We start from the raw sequence: 20,829 nt of genomic DNA, 5'->3' as shown, positions 1-20,829 counted from the left end.
CACTTTTCCCCTTCATGATCACTCTCAGCCCCCTCCCCACCAGCAGAAATCAGGGCCGCTGGCAGCAGCTCCCCCTCCTGAGCCCCCCAGCAGTAGTCACTGAGACCTCAGCCCCCTCCTGGGCCTTTTAGTTGGTGGGTAGTAGTCGCAGGAGTAGCCCCACTTGCTCCTATATCTGCATCCACCCAGCTCAGAAAATGGCTTCTGAGACTGCTGTGGGAGGTCCTGACAGCCATCTTGAGAATGGAACCAGCACAGGCAAGATAATTACGAAAATGTGATTACTCTTGCCCATGCTGGTTCTGTTTTCAAGATGGCTGCCGGGACCTCCCACACTGGAATCCCAAAAGCCATTTTCTGGACTTGGTGTGTGCAGGAGTGATTGAGGATGCTCCTGTACCCACTACCCACCAACAAAAAGGTAGGCCCAGGAGGGGGCTATCACGGAGGGTGGGGAGTAGTTTTAATTTCGGCTTTGGTTTCTGCTGAAACTGAGTGGCCAATAAGATTCTGGTTTCAGTTAGGATCTAGTTCAAATACTTGTGTAATTATTGTTGGAACAGTAGAAAAGCTCATGAAGTGGTCCATTTTACTGCACTGGGGAAAGGGTAGTATAGTAATCGTTCTCTCAAGGCAACAAAAAAGGTAGTGCTGGTTCTGTGTGGCTGCAGCAGCAGTAGTGTCAGGAATCTGGAATGGGCTGCTAGGAGCAAATGTATAGCCCTAGAAATCAGATCATTCTCGAAGAAGCAACAAACCAGAAAGGCAGTTGGTAGCCTCTGAGTGGTTTGATAACCGGAGACAGCATGAGCCTATCTGGCCCATTATGTGGGCTGAAGCCAGTAGGTAGAGCTTGCTGCCCTATCAATGTACTTGTTTTAGGTATACCAAGATGGTGGCAGCAGCAGCAGCAGCAGCAGCATTGGGGAGAATGAAAACCACCTTGAGTGGAGATCGGCTTCAGCCTTGTGACATCATGCTGTCTCCTGTTATCAAACCTTCTTGCTCTGAATGAGTGGTACCTGGTTTGATATCCAAAGGTGGAGAGGAGTCTCCAAAACATGTTTTTTGATGCCACCTTACAGATTCATCTATGTATTAAGACTTGAGCTTTTGATGATAAGTCTCAACATATGACATAGAGGGTGGAATGGGGTAGACCATAGGAGCCATGGCCCCACCAATATTTTGCCCAACATGACATCAGCAACTGGAGAGCTTGGGCACAGGGCTATTGATTGTGGTTGCTGAGGCCAAACAAAATTAAATATGGCCTGTTGCCCCTGGCTGATGGACTACCTACATGTTCAAATCAAATCAATACTTGTATACTAATATCTCCTTTCCAGGGTTCAGTGCGGTTTACATTCTAGGTGAGACAAAAGTTGATAATATTAGTGTGAGATATGACAACAATTAGAGGCACTGGTGTAATGCATGAGACCAAAAACATTATAGGAAAGGTTAATGGATGATACTAGGAGGTAGGTCAATGGATTGTTATGAAGCAGTCTTTGGGACAAAAAAGGTTTTTAGCCTTTTCCTGAAGCTAAGTTAGCTGTTTTCTGTTCTGATGGCAATAGGTAGAGAGTTCCATATTTTAACTCCAAGTACAGGGAACAGAGAGATGAAAATCTTTTTATTTCGAATTGTCTTTTGAAGCGGTGACAGTAGCATTAGTTGTTCTGTTAGACTGGACCAAACAGAGCAAAGCGGTCTTAGCAGTTCAGAGGTGAAAACCCTGTAAGATTTGAAAACTAAACAAGCTGTTTTGAATCTGAGTCTTTCTGTTATGCGAAGCCAGTACAGTTTGTTAAGATAAATTCAAACACTAGTATATTTATTCAATCTGTATATTAGTCTAGCAGCTGTATTCTGTATGATTTGCAGGGTTTTTATTTCTGATATTGACACTTAATACCAAGAAATAGAAGGTTACAGTAATCCAAGTGAGGTAGGACTAACATTTGGACTAGTAGTGCAAAGACTTTTTGGTCAAAGAATAATATGATTAGACGTAGCTGTCTCATTTTGAATAGTGTTTTCTTCCATAGCTTGTTAATATGAGAAGAGAAGGTGAGTGAAGAATCAAGCAAGACCCCTAGTACTCTGGTTTCAGACTCAACTGTAAAACCTTGACCACTGGACAAAGATATTGATGATGGGACCTCAACTCCCTGATTTCAGAACCCAGGTCAGAGCCCAGGTGCTAACAGCAGTCATGCCGTTCGCTACAGACCGAGTTGTATCTTTGTTTGATGCTGCCACTGGTGAGAGAAGCAGGATGTCATCTGCATAGGATAATAGTAGTTCATTAAGACCCAGGTGTATTGAGGCAAGGGATGACATAAAGAGATTGAACAGGATAGGTGAGAGGGGATATCCCTGTGGGACCCTGCAGTTAGGAGACCAGTACTTGGAAAGTTGGTTGATTTGCTTGACAGACTAGCTTTGACTTGAAAGGAATTCACTGAACCATTTGATCACAGTCCCTGTTATTCCTATCTGGTCCAGGCGTTCGAGTAGCAATGTGTGGTCAACTGCATTGAATGCCGCCAATATATCGAATTTGTGAAGAATTACTTGGTCACCTTTGCAGAGGTATTTGACATATGTAGTTAGAACTAACAGCAATGTATCCATACTATGTAACGATTTGAAGCCAAATTGTGACCAGTATAATATAGAAAATGTTTCCAGATATAAAGAGAGTTGTTTACTGATGTAGGTTTCTAATACTGTAGTTGGTAGATGACAGTATATATAAGAGAAACATCAAAGCATTCCAGTGACAGTCTAACAGGATGGGGGTGGATAGGTGAGAGGAAGAGTCGGGTGGATGAGGGACAGAGAGATATGCATGGAGATCAGAACATTTCCTAACCAAGTACAGCTACATCTGAAGAAACTCATACCAAACCAGCCTTCTGTGGGCACATTCTACATGCTACCCAAAATCCACAAACCTGGAAACCCTGGCAGACCAATCATATCGGGTACTGGCACACTCACGGAGGAAATATCTGGACTCATAGAGGGGATTCTGAAACCTCTCGTGCACAAAACAAACAGCTTCATACAAGACACCACAGACTTTCTGAATAAATTGAAAAATATCAAGCAATTACCACCAAGTACCCTTCTGGTCACGATGGATGTAGAATCACTATACAGCAACATTCCCCATGCAGATGGCATAGCTGCATGTGAGAAACTCAAAAACATCCACACTGGACCATCAATACCAGAAACCATTACAAAACTAATCACATTTATTTTAACTCACAACTATTTCCGCTTTAACATTGATATCTATCTACAAATAATGGGCACTGCGATGGGCACCAGGACAGCATCCCGATATGCTAACCTCTTTATTGCTGAGCTGGAAGAGATATTTCTGAATACATACCAGACCAAACCCCTAAACTACTACCTGTACATTGATGAACATTTTTATGATTTGGACTGAGGGGGAAGAAACTCTGAAACAATTTTACAATTCCTTCAATACATACCATCCTACAATCAGATTCAAAATGGACTACTCCCCAGAAAAAGTCAATTTTTTGGACACCACAGTCTCAATCAGCGATGGATATATACAAATATCCATATACAAGAAACCCACAGACAAATGCAGCTACTTCCACAACTCCAGCTTCCACCCTTCACATACAAAAAGATTCATTATTTACAGCCAAGCCACAAGATACCACCGTATCTGCTGTGACCCAGGGGACAGAGACGGACACCTTGAAATCCTTCGAACAGAAAGGCTACAATCCCAAATTAATCTCCAAGAATATTGCCTCTTCCCTCAAAACACCCAGGGAAAATCTGCTGCAGTACAAATAAAAAAAAAGCCACAGACAGAACCACCTTATAGTGACATACAACCCAGAGCTAGAAAAATTAAGAAAAATCATACAAGATCTGCAGCCTCTTCTCCAGGAGGATGAATTACTGAGAGATATTCCAATCCTCACCAGTGCTGGCCTTCCGACAGCCACCCAACTTAAAACACAAGCTAATCAGAAGTAAGCTCCCAACACATACTCGAAAAGAAAAGAATGGCACAAATCCTTGCAATTTATCCAGCTGCAAACTATGCCAAAACATTTCACAGGACCCCACAGTCATTCACAAAGGAAAAATATTCAACATTAAGGAATCTTTCACGTGCTCATCTTCCAATGTGGTATATATCATTCAGTGTAAAAAATGCAACGAAGGCTGCTACATTGGAGAAACAAGTCAGATGCTAAAGAAGAGATTTAATTTACATAGACACCTTATGAAAAATGCCAGTACTAATAAAGATGTCATGCCTGTGGGGCAGCATTTTACAAAACCAGCACACTGTACCAGTGATTTAATGGTAAGAATCCTAAAAGGGACCTTTAAAACAATACAGGAACGTAAGACCTTTGAAGTCAGAATGATTAAATATTTTGACACCCACCAGACAGGACTTAACAAAGATCTGGGTTTTCTAGCCCATTATAAACCATAAAATTATACTGCTTTGTCACCTTCCTGTCTCCATGCATATCTCCCTGTCCCTCATCCACCCGACTCTTCCTGTCTCTCACCTATCTACCCCCCATCCTGTTAGACTGTCACTAGAATGCTTTGATGTTTCACTTATATATACTGTCATCTACCAACATTTGCTTATTTCCGATCTGACGAAGAAGGGCAACCTTCGACAGCTAATCAAGAAATGTATTATGTCCAATAATAAAGGTATCATCTTATTTTCTTTTCCATGTTTTATTTTGTTTTATTTCTATTGATTACCTTTAAAAGTGGACTAATACGGCTACCACACCTCTCTAATACTTTAGTAAAAGTGGGTGTGCTTGCCATTGGATGGTAGTTTGCAGGCAATGTTACATCTAGCCCAGATCCCTTCAATAGCAGAGTGAGAACAATTTTGCCCATATCAGGTGGAAGAGAGCCAGCTTTTAACAGTTCATTGAGATCAAGTAACCAGTTTACTGGTTCCATAGGGATGGATTTGAGTAGGTATTTTGGGCATTGAGCCAGGGAGCAGTTGGCTTGGGAGCATTTCAATAGCAGTGATTTTACATCCTCAACTGTTAGTGGTTGAAAAGATTCCAAGTTTTGGTCAGTTTTGAGTCTTTGGATTGTAGGATCTCTGGAGATTGAGGCTAAACTATGGGTTGGACTATTTTCTTCTGTTGGATTAGCTTTAGCTAGTTCAGACCGAATTTGAACGATCTTATTGGTGAAATGATCAGCTAGATGTTGGGCGGTGGGACATGTTTTCTATGAATGTTCATCATCATTAGTGGAAGCTATTTTTTTAACTAAGGAGAAAAGTATTATGTTGTCAAGATCATCTTGACCTATTAGACTACTATAGTACTTATGTTTTGAATCAGCTACCTTCTTTTTGTAGTGTCAGAAGGCCTGACTTCCATTTGGATTTATCAGTAGTATCTTCTTTCTCCATTGCTTTTCAAGGTGTCAACATTCCCTTTTTAGGATGGATAGTTCCTCTGTAATCCATGGTGAATTTCTGGATTTCTTGACCTTTTTAGTGGTAAATGGAGCAATTTTATTTAGTATGGCTTTCACCTTGGTTTCCCAGTGGGATTTGATCGAACCATGTGTAGGAGATGAGCTAGTGAGGGAATCTGTTGGCTCAGACCAGAAAGTAACCTTGTTGATTTTACCTCTGGAGTACTTGTGCCTGGTTAAGCTTGACATACAGATATCAGAGGTGAAATCCAGTTGGAAGTGGTCAGACCATGGTACTGGCTTCCATTTGAATTAACTAATCAAGCTATTAGGTTAAGGAAGTCATGAAGTCTACCGTATGCCTTTTTTCATGAGTTGTACCATTGGAGAATGTAGTTAGTTCGTAGTCCTTCAGAAATGATTTGAAGTTGTGGACATGGGTGTCTGCATCATTTTCCAAGTGTAGGTTTGTCTCCCAGTAAGATAATCCTAGAAAACTGGGACATGGCAGAGGAAGTAATCTCTACAAGTCAAGGTTCTGCCTTGGACCAGGCTCCTGGAGGACGGTAAATGATGAGTAGGGCAATATGATTTGCCTCTTTTGAATCATCGCAGAATTTGCATAGGGGAAAGGGAAATGGGACTTGATATACCGCCTTTCTGAGGTTTTTGCAATTACATTCAAAGCGGTTTACATATATTCAGGTACTTATTTTGTACCAGGGGCAATGGATGGTTAAGTGACTTTCCCAGAGTCACAAGGAGCTGCAGTGGGAATTGAACTCAGTTCCCCAGGATCAAAGTCCACTGCACTAACCACTAGGCTACTCCTCCACTCCTGCATATATTCTAGTTCAGGGAAAACTCCAAAACTAAAGACATGTGGAAAAAAAGTAGCGCTGTAGAAATGATTTGTAGTAGTAAATATAACAGCAAGTCTGCTGCTTATTTTTACCCTGTCTTGAAGACTACCATAACCAAGTTCATTAAAGGAAAAAGCATTGTAACTCTTCCTTTATATAATAACTCTCCATAGCTTGTTACATTCCGAGGGATTCACGCAATACGATATAATTCTTATAGCCTGCAGTTCCCCAGTGCCACCAGTTCAAGAGACTAGAATAAAATAGAATTCTATAAAAATTTCTGAAACAAGCCTTTAATTTCTTAATTTCAAACAATTAACTTTTGCACCTAATGGAAAAGAATTCCACCACTAGGTAGCAAGATAGGGCAGCGAGGAAGACAATCCCTTACAATTAATTCCTCTCATCGAAGAGTGGTATAGAAAAGAGGATCTATGTTGATGAGTAGACTTGCTTAAAGGAACTTCACGCAGAAAGCTGTCAGAAAAAGCTGATGACTGCATGGCTTCTAACTTGAACTTTCCATAAAAGCAGTAATCAAAGAGCATGCAAATTGCTGCTGTTAAAATTGTGGCAATAAGCTGCAGCTCATTGCAAAATGTCCCCCTTCCTCTAATTCTGTGATCCCTAACTGGCTCATGCACTGACAGGAAGGGAAAAAGGTGGTGTGAGGAGAGGTAGAACCCAATGAAGGAGGGGGCTATTAGACGTGTAGTAGATATGTGTACACAGCTTTAAAATGTCTGCATTGCTGCGGATTAGCTAATAGCCTCCCTTACCATACATTTTAATATACTGTGCGATGATGTTTACCAGCTGATGCGCAGAACCAAATGCAGGCACGAGGTGATTAATGCGGGCACTAGTGAGTGCAGAATGCTGAGGCTCTAGCCTGGGAGACATTGTGTACGCCAAAGATTAGCACAAATAGCATTCTAGTGTTGTAAAATGGATGTTAATGGGATCATTTCCTATTCCCTCCCAATGCTCAGAGAACAGTGCACAAAAAGCCACCTTAAGGCTGAAAAAAAATAAGGCCAGCTCAGAGCAGGTGATACGGTGTTTGAAGAGAGGATTCCTCATGAGTCTTTTTTTTTTTAAACCTGACAGTTTCTATATAATTTGGAAGAAGGCAGCCCTAAGTGCTGGTAGTGAGATGAATGCGTGTGAGTCCGAGCAAACCAAACAGAGAAAGCACACATTGGCGCCTGTTTCCTGTGTTTATAAACTTTCCATTTAAAATAAATTAAACTGCTTATATTTAAAGGTGCAGAAAAAAAGATGCCAATGTATGCTACACTTTTGTGTTTTGCCAGGAGTATACACACAGGAGCTGAGCTTACTGCAAAACTCAGACGGCAGCAGGAAAGGGGAGCACTGTCTGGTGGAGCTGCCCCAGCAGCATGGGAGTTATGGAGGTGTGAGGACGCTATCGCAGGGAACCGCCGAGGGCTCAGTTGACAGCACCGAGACCAGAGCGCAGCAGCAGTGACAAGAGAAGGGGCAATGCGGTGGAGGCCCTGGAGACAGGCTTCGAGGGGCTCCGAGCAAAGCATTAGTGGCAGCCTGAGGCTGCTGCTCCCCCCCCCCTCTGGTGTCTACCTCCAACAAAGACACAGCTCCCAGGGTTGCGGAGTCTCTGAGCCCTGGGCAATGCGTCCGATCACCAGACCGTGAGTAAAGTGCGTATTATTTTTCAAGATATTGAGACTTTACAACTGACAAGGGTAGAAAGGCCTGACAGTAAAAACCAAAGTAAAAACTGAATAATTGCTAGTGAACTGAAGACACTTTCAGCAGGACGGGCGTGCCTGAGAAGGCGCCTTTTGCACTGCATTTGATCAACCGGAGAAGGCAGGCTTGTGAGAAGAGCAGATTGGGGCAACATGGTCTTAATAGTAACCACAGGAAATATATACCATAATGAACACCCTCAAACTACTCCTAATAATCTACTACCTAACACTGATCCACTTAACACTAACCACCCCACCTGCAGAAAACAACATCATACCCATACTACACAATCATCATAGATTGATCACCAAACTGTTAACAACCTAAACAAAGGAAGAACACTTACATGCGAACAACCACAACAGAAGGGAAAGAAGGGACCAAACAAACTCACCTCAACAAAGAAACGACAACTAACAAAAGACCACTTAACACCAAATACAGAAGACCCATTCCAAACAATCCAAGTGAGCTACGTCAACGCCAGATCCACTGTAAATAAAACAGCAATACTAACAGACTGGATCATGTCAGAAAACCTCGACCTACTCTTCCTCACTGAAACTTGGATCCATGACCAAAAGGACCCTATAATCCTACAACTGTGTCCTCCAGGATATAAAATCACACACTGGACCAGAAAAGAAAAGAGAGGCGGAGGCATAGCACTAATCTATCAGTCCCACTTTACCACCGAAACCAGTGCCGAGTCCGTAACACCTCAACTTGAAATTGCCTCAATCAGAATCTACAACAAAACCCTACGCGATCATGTGAATTGTGTCTCCTTTACAGACGTCCAGGTAATTGGAACGAAGCCCATACCAACTTCATGGACTTCATTTCAAACACATGTGTAACCAACTCCAATAGACCTGCTGTCAACAGTGTGCTTCTGTATAAGAGCGTCTGCATTGGCATCTCACCATTAGGAGTTTTCTTATGCTGATTTGTAAAGATTGTGACAAAGCTAGCACTTGGGGCCCCACAGAGAAGCAGCTAATCCCTGAACTATGTTTCCCAGAAGCCCTTGCAAGCAGGAGAGAGGAGGGTAGCCCCAAAAGGGTGGAATGGATTTCCAACTCCAGCAGGGGGAGCAGTGATTCAGTGCTAGAGGAGCCAGTTACTCCCTTCCCCACTAGAGGGAGAAGGGAAGGTGAAGCTCAGTCCTTTAGCTGCATCGCCAGTATAAAATTCCCTCCAGCTGTGAGAAGGAGAGAGATTTCCGGGTGGCTCCCAGTCACCAGGAGGGAGAGGAAACCGATTGAGAGAGAAGCTGCCATGGAGTAGGTGGAGGACAAAAAGGGCCTGCCACTGGAGCTTCCCTGGGGGGGGTGGACAGCAAGCTGCCATGGAGTGTGAGAATGTAAATGTAGCCCTGTCCAGCACATGAAGGCAGTGTGAGAGGCCACAGGGTTATGGTGCAGTGAGGTAGGAAGAAAGCTGCCAGCCCTCTTTGGTACAGGGTCCTCCTGGGTGCTGTGAAGAGGACAGGGGCATGAAGTAGTGGTTTCCTTTGAAGAGACTGTTAGTGAAAGGGTTGAATTGTGGGGATGTATAGAACAGCAGGCTGAACTTTGACTGAGCCCTTCGGAGGGAGAGGGGAGGTAGTGCAAAGGAAGTGGGCATGAACTGTTAAGGAACTGAATGTTGGCTGGAGTTTGGAACCCAGCCTGAACCCTGTTTGTAAACTGCATTTCAATTTTGAGAGTGGAATTGAATTGAGAATAAAGCACTTTGGTCTTAAGTCCATATGGCAGTCTGGTTCTTTGCTGGAAGCCAAACAGGGCTAACAGGGCTGCCGGCCCCAACCCAGAGTGGAGGAAGCGGACCCCTTTACAAGATCAAAAAGAAAACAACATCTTTTTAACAGACCCAATTCTGAACGTTGATGACTTACAGTGTTAGCTTCTAAAACGTAAAACCATTGTTTTAAATTATTTTTGAGAGTAATAAAATTCCTGAAACCTCCAGCAAACCTACTCAACTGTTTTCCAAGAGTAAGAGAATTTGCCTTAAATGTAGGCACACTGGCCAAGTCTCCCACACTCAGGGGATCCACTGCCACCGCTGCTGCTTCTCTCTCAAGGAGCAACTGCAGCAAAACAAGAAAAAGAAGTGCTGTCAGCTCTGCCGGTCCTCTGCCCCCGGAATGGGAAATTGAAGTCAGCGGGGGCAGAGCTGACAGCACATGCCTCAAGGCTGTTGCAGCAGCTCCCCACTTGTTTTTCTTGTTTTGCCGCTGCAGTTCATCGGCAGAAGCAGTAGCGGCCAGGAAACACTGGGCACGGGGTGGAAAGGGAGGCAGGAGGTGATAAAGGGAGAGAGCAGAGGGGAGAAAAAGAAAGAAGATTGGGGTTGCTGTATGGAAAAGGGGTACAGAGAAAGAGATGAATGGAAAGATGGGGAAAGAAAGAGGAGACATGGAAAAGAGCAGGAGTGAGAAACTGCTGGGGAGAAACTAGGGGGACCCTAGCTGGTCATACAAGAGAAATGCTGGATAAAGGAGAGAGAGGGAAAATGCTGGAAGGAGGGGACAAAGGGAAGATGCTGGATGGAAGGATAGGGAGAGAAAGAGGAAAGATACTGGCAGGATGGGGAGAGGACATGCTGAATGGAAAAGGGTAGAGGGCGAACTGGTAGAAGGGGAGATAGAGGGAGACAATGGATGGAAGAAGTGGGAAAGGGTAGATGGGTGGAAGGATGGGGAGAAAGAGGGCAGACACTGGATGGAAGGGTAGGAAAGAGGGAAGATGGTGGATGGAAGGATAGGGAGAGAAAGAAGATGCTGGATGGAAGGATGCAGAGAGCAAGAGGAGGAGATGCTAGCGTTAGTGAAAGACTGGAGAATAAGAGGAAGGGGCATGGGAAGAACAAAAGTGAGGAAAAGATGAAAAGCTATAGGTTGATAAGTAAAAAGAAGGAAATTAAAGAATAGTAAGAATTAATTAAATCTGGACAGAGAGGCAGAAAAATAAACTGGAGAAAAAAATGACAAATGGACAGGAAACCCTGGCAAGAGAGTTAAGATAAGATGAACTAGGCCTAACACAATTAGAAAAAGTAGATGGCTAGACAACAAAGATACAGAAAATAATTCAGGATAAAGTAATGTAGTAGCTGTGTTAATAAAGGTTAAATAAATGCAAATAAAACACAAAATAGAAAATAAGGTGATGCCTTTATATTGGGTGATTTGAATGCATTTTTTATTAGCCTTCAGTGACCAGCACTTCCTTCCTTAGGTCAGGAGAGGATACCATAGCAGAAGTATATGTCCACTCCTGACCTGAGGGAGGAGGTTTTGGCTGCTGAAATCTAACTGAAAAGGGTACTAGGCTAGAGAATAAAGTATTTTCTGGAATGGCGGTGGGATTGAGGTGCCAGGGGGTGGTGCCATGTAGAGTAGGTGGGGCGAGGCTGGGGGTGTGTACTAAAATCTCTCAAAAATTGGGACCCATTGACAGCTCTGTGTAGGAAACGCTTTTGTCGCTTCTCCTTAAGTCACTGGAAAACAGTTCGGACATTTTTGGCACAAGAATGGTGTCACTTAAAATGATCAGTGGCTGAATTTGAGAAGTAAGCCACTTTCGGGCCTAAAGTTTTAAGCTCGTTTTGAGATTTTCCCACACCCTCTCCCTCCTCCTGTATTTTGGCTCATCATTAACGTTTAAGGAAAGAAACAGCGTAGAGCCATTGCCCTTTAATGTGAGTTAAAAAGGCCAGACCGGCAGACGGTCTCCCTTTACCCCCACGAGCTGCTTGCTGTCCTGTTATCTATCTACTAGAGTCTAGAGAACGTGCGGAACGGACGTGCACCAGCCGAGGACCTTCGCCGGACCTCAGAATTTGCCGCCTTCTTGGCCGTATAAAGAAAGTCGTGATCATGGCACACCCGCCTTTGGTGCTCAAGAACCGGCGTACGACGCTGGAGCGGGTAGAGAAGTTTATCTCGGAGGTGTATTTCACGGACTGTAACCTGCGAGGCAGGTGAGGAGCAGAGGAGGTCGGGTCCGTTGTCTTAATCTTCCCTTCCGGTTAGGAACTGGAGTGGCAGTGCTTATCTTTTACTTTCCTCTCTCTCCTAAAATATGGTAGTGAGTGGAAGTCGATGAGATCACTGTTTTATACTATAGAAGAAAACAACAAAATGCTGTATGTTATAATCGAAGTCCACATTTTATTAGAGCTGCTGTTGAGCTCCTTTAGGGGGATTCAGGGTTTGGGAATGTAGTGAGAATTGCCAGCTCACCACAACCACAAGTGGATCCGGTCCTGGGTTTCTCTTCTTCCGCACTTAATTCTGCACTTAATGTCAAGCCAACAATAGCTTGAAACAGAAAGTTACATCAGGGGTTTAAAAGAAAAGTATACGTTTGTTTAGAATAGATTTAGCTCACCCCTACTAGGGACGGTGTAAACACCCTGGCTTTTACACCGTCCCCTACTATTATATAGCAAGCACAATGAATAACTATAATCTAACAAACAAAATATTATATAAAACTAATAATATTCTCAATGTAATAGATTATTCAGTTGCAGTGTTTCACTCCAGACGCGAAACAGAAGTACTTGCATGTATTCATTATTTAGAAAAATCACAATTAGAAAATACATCTAAACAATACTTAGCTAAAATGACTTTTACAATATCTGGGTTGTCCATATCATTATGATTATAAGCATATGTGCGGCAGGAAAACTTGGGCGCCCCTCCACGGCACCCCCTTTGTTCGCTGTTTAATGATAAGGAAGGGATCTTCACATGATAGCTCCTTTAGCATTCGTCGTTGCTGCCTGGATAGATTATGATAAACATACCCCGAACATTGTTCCATAATCTGAATTTCTGACAGGACCAGCCTTTCAAAAGCTGTAACTGATGCGTCTGGTATACGGGGGGGGGGGGGGGGGGGGGGTTCACGTAGAGGGAACCTTACCTCTCAAAGGGAACCCCTCCGGGTTCCTTTCAACAGGCTGATGAAAGAATGCTTTTAATCAAAGATTTCTAAAAACACGTTGTAAATGGCATCTCATATCAAAACTATCATAATCCATAGAAGGGACAAAAGACAACCTCAAATTCAATAACGATAATTGCTTGTTAGTGAAACTTTTTGAAGATAAGTTAAACATTCCTAATGCCAAATTTTGCCTATTTCTTGGGCCTGACAACTTTGGATTCCACTGGCAGAGGTTCCTGTTGGGGAGCAGGTCATTTGAGGTAAACGTAAAAAGGTTTCAGATAAAACTTGAGTATTATCCTGTTCCCTTATACCCCTACCACCCTTTGGCAACCCTTTCTCATCTCCAGATGATTCACTGGAGGAAGATACCTTAAAAGACACTTTTTTTTAACCATCTGTATGTCCCCTAGATCTGTAGAATTTTCGTGATTTATCTATCCAGGAATAATCTTGTTTGTCTCATTTAAATTTAGAAACCTTTAATGCTAATTGTTCTTTTTTTATATACGTCCATTAACCTATTATGCTCTACTAAGGCTGCCACATGATTTTTCTGATCCTCATTGTTTTTTACTAATTCCATTTTTTGTTTAAGCTCAGATTTCTGTTCTTTGATAATAGATTGTAATACATCCACCGTTATCAACATTAAATCTAACGAGCATTGTGAAATAACCTTATTCCATTTTCCCCACATATTTGCTGTTACCTAAAAATCTGGGTTCCTTATATATCCGCAGACCCCATGGGACTCACTGCAGGTGGCAATATTCCACAAGGGCTGCTGAATGCAGTTCTGATCTGATGAGGGCCTTATTCAACCTACATTATTTCCTCCCAATCCACCAATAAACCAGGACATGAATTGTCAGATAAACGTGTGCTAGACAATATCGTAGATATTCTTTCTTCCGATAACCCAGACGGATTCCCAACCTGGGGCGGCCATATTTCCCTAATTCTTGATAACCAATCACTTATACAGGGAATATAATCAATACAATTCTGTGCTCCCAAACCACTATTCTATAGCAAGCACAGTGAATAACTATAATCTAACATAAACAAAATATTATGTAAAACTAATAATATCCTCATAGATTATTCAATTTCGGTGTTTCACTCCAGACATGAAACAGAAGTAATGAAACAGAAGTACTTGCATGTGATCTTTATTTAGAAAATCACAATTAGAAAATACATTTTTATTTATTTTTTGTTATTGTTATACCCCACACTTGTTGTACCCCACACTTTTCCCACTCATGGCAGGCTCAGTGCGGCTTACATGGGTGCAATGGAGGGTTAAGTGACTTGCCCAGAGTCACAAGGAGCTGCCTGTGCCTGAAGTGGGAATCGAACTCTGTTCCCCAGGACCAAAGTCCACCACCCTAACCACTAGGCCACTCCTCCACTCTTTTGAGAGGACTGTTTTTCAACATATGCTTAAAATCATCATGATATGGACAACCCAGATATTGTAAAGACATTTTAGATAAATATTGTTTAGATGTGGAGGAGTGGCCTAGTGGTTAGGGTGGTGGACTTTGGTCCTGAGGAACTGAGTTCGATTCCCACTTCAGGCACAGGCAGCTCCTTGTGACTCTGGGCAGTCACTTAACCCTCCATTGCCCCATGTAAGCCGCATTGAGCCTGCCATGAGTGGAAAAAGCGCAGAGTACAAATGTAACAAAAACCCCCCAATAATAATTCAGTCTTCCAATTTTAAAGTTATGTGATCAATCCCAGGTATCTAAACAATAGTCGCTCACAGACGTCTATAATCTGCATTGAAGTAGGGGACGTGACAAGGACAGATTGAGCCAGTCTGGGTTGGAGGAGTAGCCTAGTGGTTAGTGCAGTGGACTTTGATCCTGGGGAACTGGGTTCAATTCCCACTGCAGCTCCTTGTGTCTGTGGGCAAATAAGTACCTGTATATATGTAAACCGCTTTGAATGTAGTTGCAAAATACCACAGAAAGGCGGTATATCAAGTCCCAGTTCCCTTCCCTTACTTCCATTGCTTTCAATGGAAGCAAAACCCGGACTGGATCAATGTGTCCTCCTTTTTCTGGAGCCATATGGTAACCCTACCCCCCCCCCCCCCCCTCCACGGACACATGGTTTCCCTTGTTCTTTATAAAGCAACCTATTTATCAGCACATTTCCCATAGGTTACTAAGGAACTTCATAAATCTAAGTGCTTTGAAAGTACACCTCTATGTAACTTTGTAAGTCTAAGTGCTTTAAATAGAACTGAAGCAGAGGAAAAAGCAATAAAGTTGGAACAAAAAGACATGAAGGTACCCAAAGTGAAAAGACACCCCCAAATCACTAATGTTAAAACACATACCAAGAAATATAGGTGGAAAGCAATGGCCACAAATGCTCGTAGTCTAAGCAATAAAGTTCATGACCTTCAAGCCCTGATGGTGGAAGCAGACTTAGATGTTGTTGCAATCACAGAGACATGGCTCAACAGTTCCCACGAATGGGATGCAAGCATACCAGGGTATAATCTATTTAGGAAGGATAGAGAGGGTCGTAAAGGTGGAGGAGTAGCTCTGTATGTGAGGAATGATATTATGGCGACTGAAATGACAGGGACCTGGGGAAAAGAAGAAGCGATATGGATCACCTTATAAAGAGAAGATAGAACTTCTGTCCACGTGGGTGTTGTCTACAGACCCCCCCACACACAATTAGAGGAACTAGATAAAGATCTGATTGCAGATATTCAAAAATTAGGAAAGAAAAAAGAGGTTCTGTTGATGGGAGATTTCAATCTGCCGGATGTAGATTGGAAGGTTCCGTCTGCCAAATCGGAAAGAAGTAGAGAGATCGTAGATGCTTTCCAAAGTGCTCTGCTCAGACAGATGGTGACGGAACCCACGAGGGAAGGAGCGATGCTGGATCTGGTGCTCACAAATGGGATAGTGTGTCAAATGTGCGAGTGTGTGCACATCTGGGAAACAGTGACCATCAAACGGTTTGGTTTGATATAACGGCTGAAGTGGATGGCGGCCACTCTAAACTCAAAGTCCTGGATTTCAAGCGTGCTGACTTTAATAAAATGGGGGAATATCTGAGGAAGGAGATGATGGGCTGGGAGGACGAACAGGAAGTGGAAGGGCAGTGGTCCAGGCTGAAAGAAGCAATAAATAGGGCCACAGACCTTTATGTAAGGAGAGTAAATAAAAGCAAGAGGAAAAGGAAACCAATATGGTTCTCCAAGCAAGTGGCTGAGAAAATAAAGGCTAAAGAGTTGGCGTTCCAGAAATATAGAAAATCTCAAGAAGAGGAACACGGGGAGGAATACCGGATGAAACTGAAAGAAGCCAAGAGAGAGGTACGTCTGGCGAAGGCGCAAGCGGAAGAACAAATGGCTAGAAATGTAAGGAGGGGCGCCAAAAATTTCTTCAGGTATATTAGTGAAAGAAGAAGGACTAAAAAGGAAATTGTGAGACTAAAAGATACATCGAACCGCTATGTAGATAATGATGAAGAAAAAGCCAACTTACTAAATAGATACTTTTGTTCTGTTTTCACTGAAGAAAATCCTGGAGAAGGACTGCGAGGGACTGGCAAAAGTACACCTGAGAATGGAATGGATAGAGCACCGTTCACGGAAGAGAGTGTGTATCAACAACTTGGAAAGCTAAAGGTGGACAAAGCCATGGGATCGGACGGGATCCACCCCAGAATATTGAGGGAGCTCAGAGAGGTCCTGGCGGGTCCTCTTAAAGATTTGTTTAATAAATCCTTGGAGACGGGAGAGGTTCCGAGGGACTGGAGAACGGCGGAGGTGGTACCTCTTCACAAAAGTGGTGATAGGGAAGAAGCTGGAAACTACAGGCCGGTAAGCCTCACTTCGGTTATTGGAAAAGTAATGGAAGCCATGCTGAAGGAAAGGATAGTGAATTTCCTAGAAGCCAACAAGCTGCAAGATCCGAGACAACATGGTTTTACCAGAGGGAAATCGTGCCAAACGAATCTCATTGAATTCTTTGATTGGGTAACTGGAGAATTGAATCATTGACGTGCTATAGACGTAATCTACTTAGATTTTAGCAAAGCTTTTGACACGGTTCCTCACAGGAGGCTCTTAAATAAACTAGATGGACTGAAGATAGGTCCCGAAGTGGTGAACTGGATTAGGAACTGGTTGACGGACAGACGACAGAGGGTGGTGGTAAATGGAGTTCGCTCGGAGGAGGGAAAGGTGAGTAGCGGAGTTCCTCAGGGATCGGTGCTGGGGCCGATTCTGTTCAATATATTTGTGAGTGACATTGCCGAAGGGTTAGAAGGTAAAGTTTGCCTATTTGCGGATGATACTAAGATTTGCAACAGAGTGGACGCCCGGGAGGGAGTGGAAAGCATGAAAAGGGATCTGAGGAAGCTAGAAGAATGGTCTGAGGTTTGGCAATTAAAATTCAATGCGAAGAAATGCAAAGTGATACATTTAGGGAGTAGAAACCCACGAGAGACGTATGTGTTAGGCGGGGAGAGTCTGATAGGTACTGAGGGGGAGAGGGATCTTGGGGTGATAGTATCCGAGGATCTGAAGGCGACGAAACAGTGTGACAGGGCGGTGGCCGTAGCGAGAAGGTTGCTAGGCTGTATAGAGAGAGGTGTGATCAGCAGAAGAAAGGAAGTGTTGATGCCCCTGTACAAGTCGTTGGTGAGGCCCCACCTGGAGTATTGTGTTCAGTTTTGGAGGCCGTACCTTGCGAAGGATGTTAAAAAAATGGAAGCGGTGCAAAGAAAAGCTACGAGAATGGTATGGGATTTGCGTTCCAAGACGTATGACCAAAGACTTGCTGACCTGAACATGTATACCCTGGAGGAAAGGAGGAACAGGGGTGATATGATACAGACGTTCAAATACTTGTAAGGTATTAATCCGCAAAAAAATCTTTTCCGGAGATGGGAAGGCGGTAGAACGAGAGGGCATGAAATGAGATTGAAGGGGGGCAGACTCAAAAAAGATGTCAGGAAGTATTTTTTCACGGAGAGGGTGGTGGATGCTTGGAATGCCCTCCTGCGGGAGGTGGTGGAGATGAAAACGGTAACGGAATTCAAACATGCGTGGGATATGCATAAAGGAATCCTGTGCAGCAGGAATGGATCCTCAGAAGCTTAGCTGAAATTGGGTGGCGGAGCAGGTGGGGGGAAGAGGGGTTGGTGGTTGGGAGGCTAGGATAGGGGAAGGCAGACTTATACGGTCTGTACCAGAGCCGGTGATGGGAGACGGGACTGGTGGTTGGGAGGCGGGAAATACTGCTGGGCAGACTTATACGGTCTGTGCCCTGAAAAAGACAGGTACAAATTCAAGATATGAGTTTATCTTGGGCAGACTAGATGGACCATGCAGGTCTTTTTCTGCCGTCATCTACTATGTTACTATGTTATGTAAGTGCTTTGAAAGTACACCTCTATGTAACTTTGTAAGTCTAAGTGCTTTAAACATACGCCTCATCTTTAAGCCCTGAGTTTTAGAACTAGCTCAGGCTATTTTAATCCCTCCTTTGGATTATTGCAATTGTACTGTTACATTAAAATTATGTAGGAAATTGCAGCTGATGCAAAATACATCTGCAAGGTTGATTTTTATGCTAGGAAAGTTTATTGAAGCTACTCTGTTTTTGAACACAAAAAATAAAGGGACAGGCTTATGAACCTCAACATGTGTACGCTGGAAAAGAAGAGGGAGAGAGGAGATATGATAGAGACGTTTAAATATCTCAAGGGCATTTAATGTACAGAAAGTGAGCCTTTTTCAACTGAAGGAAAGTTCTGTAACGAGGGGGCATGCGATGAAGTTAAGAGGGAATAGGCTTAGGAGTGATCTAAGAAAGTATTATTTCACAGAAAGGTTGGTGGAGGTGTGGAATGGCCTCCCGGTGGAGGTTGTGGAGTCGAGGACTGTGTCAGAATTTAAAAAGGCATGGGAGATAAGCATATGGGATCGCTTAGGAAAAGGAAGAGTTAGGGGTTACAGAGAATGGGCAGACTGGATGGGCCATTTGGCCTTTATTTGCCATCATGTTTTTATGTTTCTAGGTCATTATGTTCGCTCCTTAGATAGAACAGCTTTGACTACCACACACTTGGATTGAATGCCTCTTTCTTTGCTTTGGACAATCGAGACTGTCTCTCAGTATCTTCTCTACATAAGGCTTTATTACAACTTCTTCCCACTAGTCCTCATGAACAGGTGAAGGGCAGATGGGCAGACGATCTACATCGGACACCGGAATCAGTTTATTTGGTAGCTTTGGTAGCCTGTATCCAACAGGTAACAACAACAGCTGACCTACGGGAGTGTCAGTTTAAAATACTGTATTGTGCATGTATCTCTCAGACTCGATTGTTTCACATGGGTGGCATTGACACTCCTCTTTGCTTGAAATCTGCATCCCAACCCAGTTCCTTTTTCCACGCTTTCTGGGATTGTTTGGTGGCTCGTAAATTTTTGGTCCCAGATTGTTAGATATCTAGGAACAATACTGAAATCTGCAGTTCCCCTTTCTGCAGCTTTCTGCAGCTGTTTTTTTACTGGATAACTATGAGGCGTTCTCTCTCCGAGAGGGGGTGGGGACGGCAGAGATTTCTGTGTAAGGCGGCCCTTCTGGCAGGGCCGTGCCAACACGGTAAGCATGGCAGGGGGGCGCCTCCCTCTGGGGGGCGCCGCCGCACCATGCTCACCTCGCTCGCCCTCCCGCTCCAACTACTGCTCGCCCTCTTCTCCTCCCCCCCAACATCCCTTTTCTTTTTTTTCTTTTTAAATTTACCTCCGTGGCGGTCCAGCAGCGCAGCGTCAGTGAAGGAGGCGGTGCTCCCGACGTCTCTAGCCTTCCCTTCGCTGTGTTCCGCCTTCTTCTGACGTCAAGGAAATGACGTCAGAAGAAGGCAGAACACAGCGAAGGGAAGGCTAGAGATGTCGGGCAGCGAGCATCGCCTCCTTCACTGACGCTGCGCTGCTGGACCGCCACGGAGGTAAATTTAAAAAGAAAAAACAAGAAAAGGGATGTTGGTGGGAGAGAAGAGGGCGGGCAGTAGTTGAACAATGGGAGCGGGAGGGCAGGGGAGAGACGAGCATGGATGCGAAGGGGGAGGGGAGAAGAGGGTGGGCCAGGCCAACTGGGACATGATGGGAGCGGGAGGACAGAGGAGAGAGGAGCATGGATGCGAGGTGGGGAGGTCATGGAAGGGAGAGAGGGGAATTGCTGGATAGGGATTAATGGAGGGTGACAGAGGAGCATGGATGGGAGGGGCAGGGCTCAGGGAGAGAGGGGAATTGCTGCATAGGGAATTAGGGATGAATGGAGGGCACAGAGGAGCATGGATGGGAGGGCAGGGCTCAGGGAGAGAGGGGAATTGCTGGAAAGGGATGAATGGCGGGGGCAGGGGACAGAGGAGCATGGATGGGCATGGATTGGGAGGGCAGGGCTCAGGGAGAGAAGGGAATTGCTGGATAGGGATGAATGGAGGGGACAGATGGGCATAGATGGATATGGATTGCAGGGCAGGGCTCAGAGAGAGAGGGGAATTGCTGGATAGGGATGAATGGAGGGGGCAGGTGACAGAGGAGCATGGATTGGGAGGGCAGGGCTCAAGGAGAGAGGGGAATTGCTGGATAGGGATGAATGGAGGGGGCAGGGGACAGAGGAGCATGGATGGGCATGGATTGGGAGGGCAGGACTCAGGGAGAGAGGGGAATTGCTGGATAGGGATGAATGGAGGGGGCAGGGGACAGAGGAGCA

The 20,829-nt window shown here is 44.2% G+C and overlaps 1 protein-coding gene across 2 annotated transcripts in view; it reads left to right on the top strand.

The window, feature by feature from the left end:
• Window positions 1–11,760: 11,760 nt before the first annotated feature.
• The window catches only part of MAN2C1 (mannosidase alpha class 2C member 1), a 142,416-nt gene continuing 133,347 nt past the window's right edge, over window positions 11,761–20,829 (top strand). For both annotated transcript variants that reach the window (XM_030186778.1, XM_030186786.1), the window contains exon 1: window positions 11,761–12,083. In XM_030186778.1, the coding sequence (XP_030042638.1) occupies window positions 11,980–12,083 (104 nt within the window). In that variant the 5' untranslated portion in view covers window positions 11,761–11,979. The remainder of the gene's footprint in view (window positions 12,084–20,829) is intronic.

Source organism: Microcaecilia unicolor, chromosome 1 (assembly GCF_901765095.1).
Source record: "Microcaecilia unicolor chromosome 1, aMicUni1.1, whole genome shotgun sequence".
Lineage (NCBI taxonomy): Eukaryota > Metazoa > Chordata > Amphibia > Gymnophiona > Siphonopidae > Microcaecilia > Microcaecilia unicolor.
Note: the sequence above shows the minus strand (reverse complement) of the source record. Positions and strands in the feature narration are given on the sequence as shown.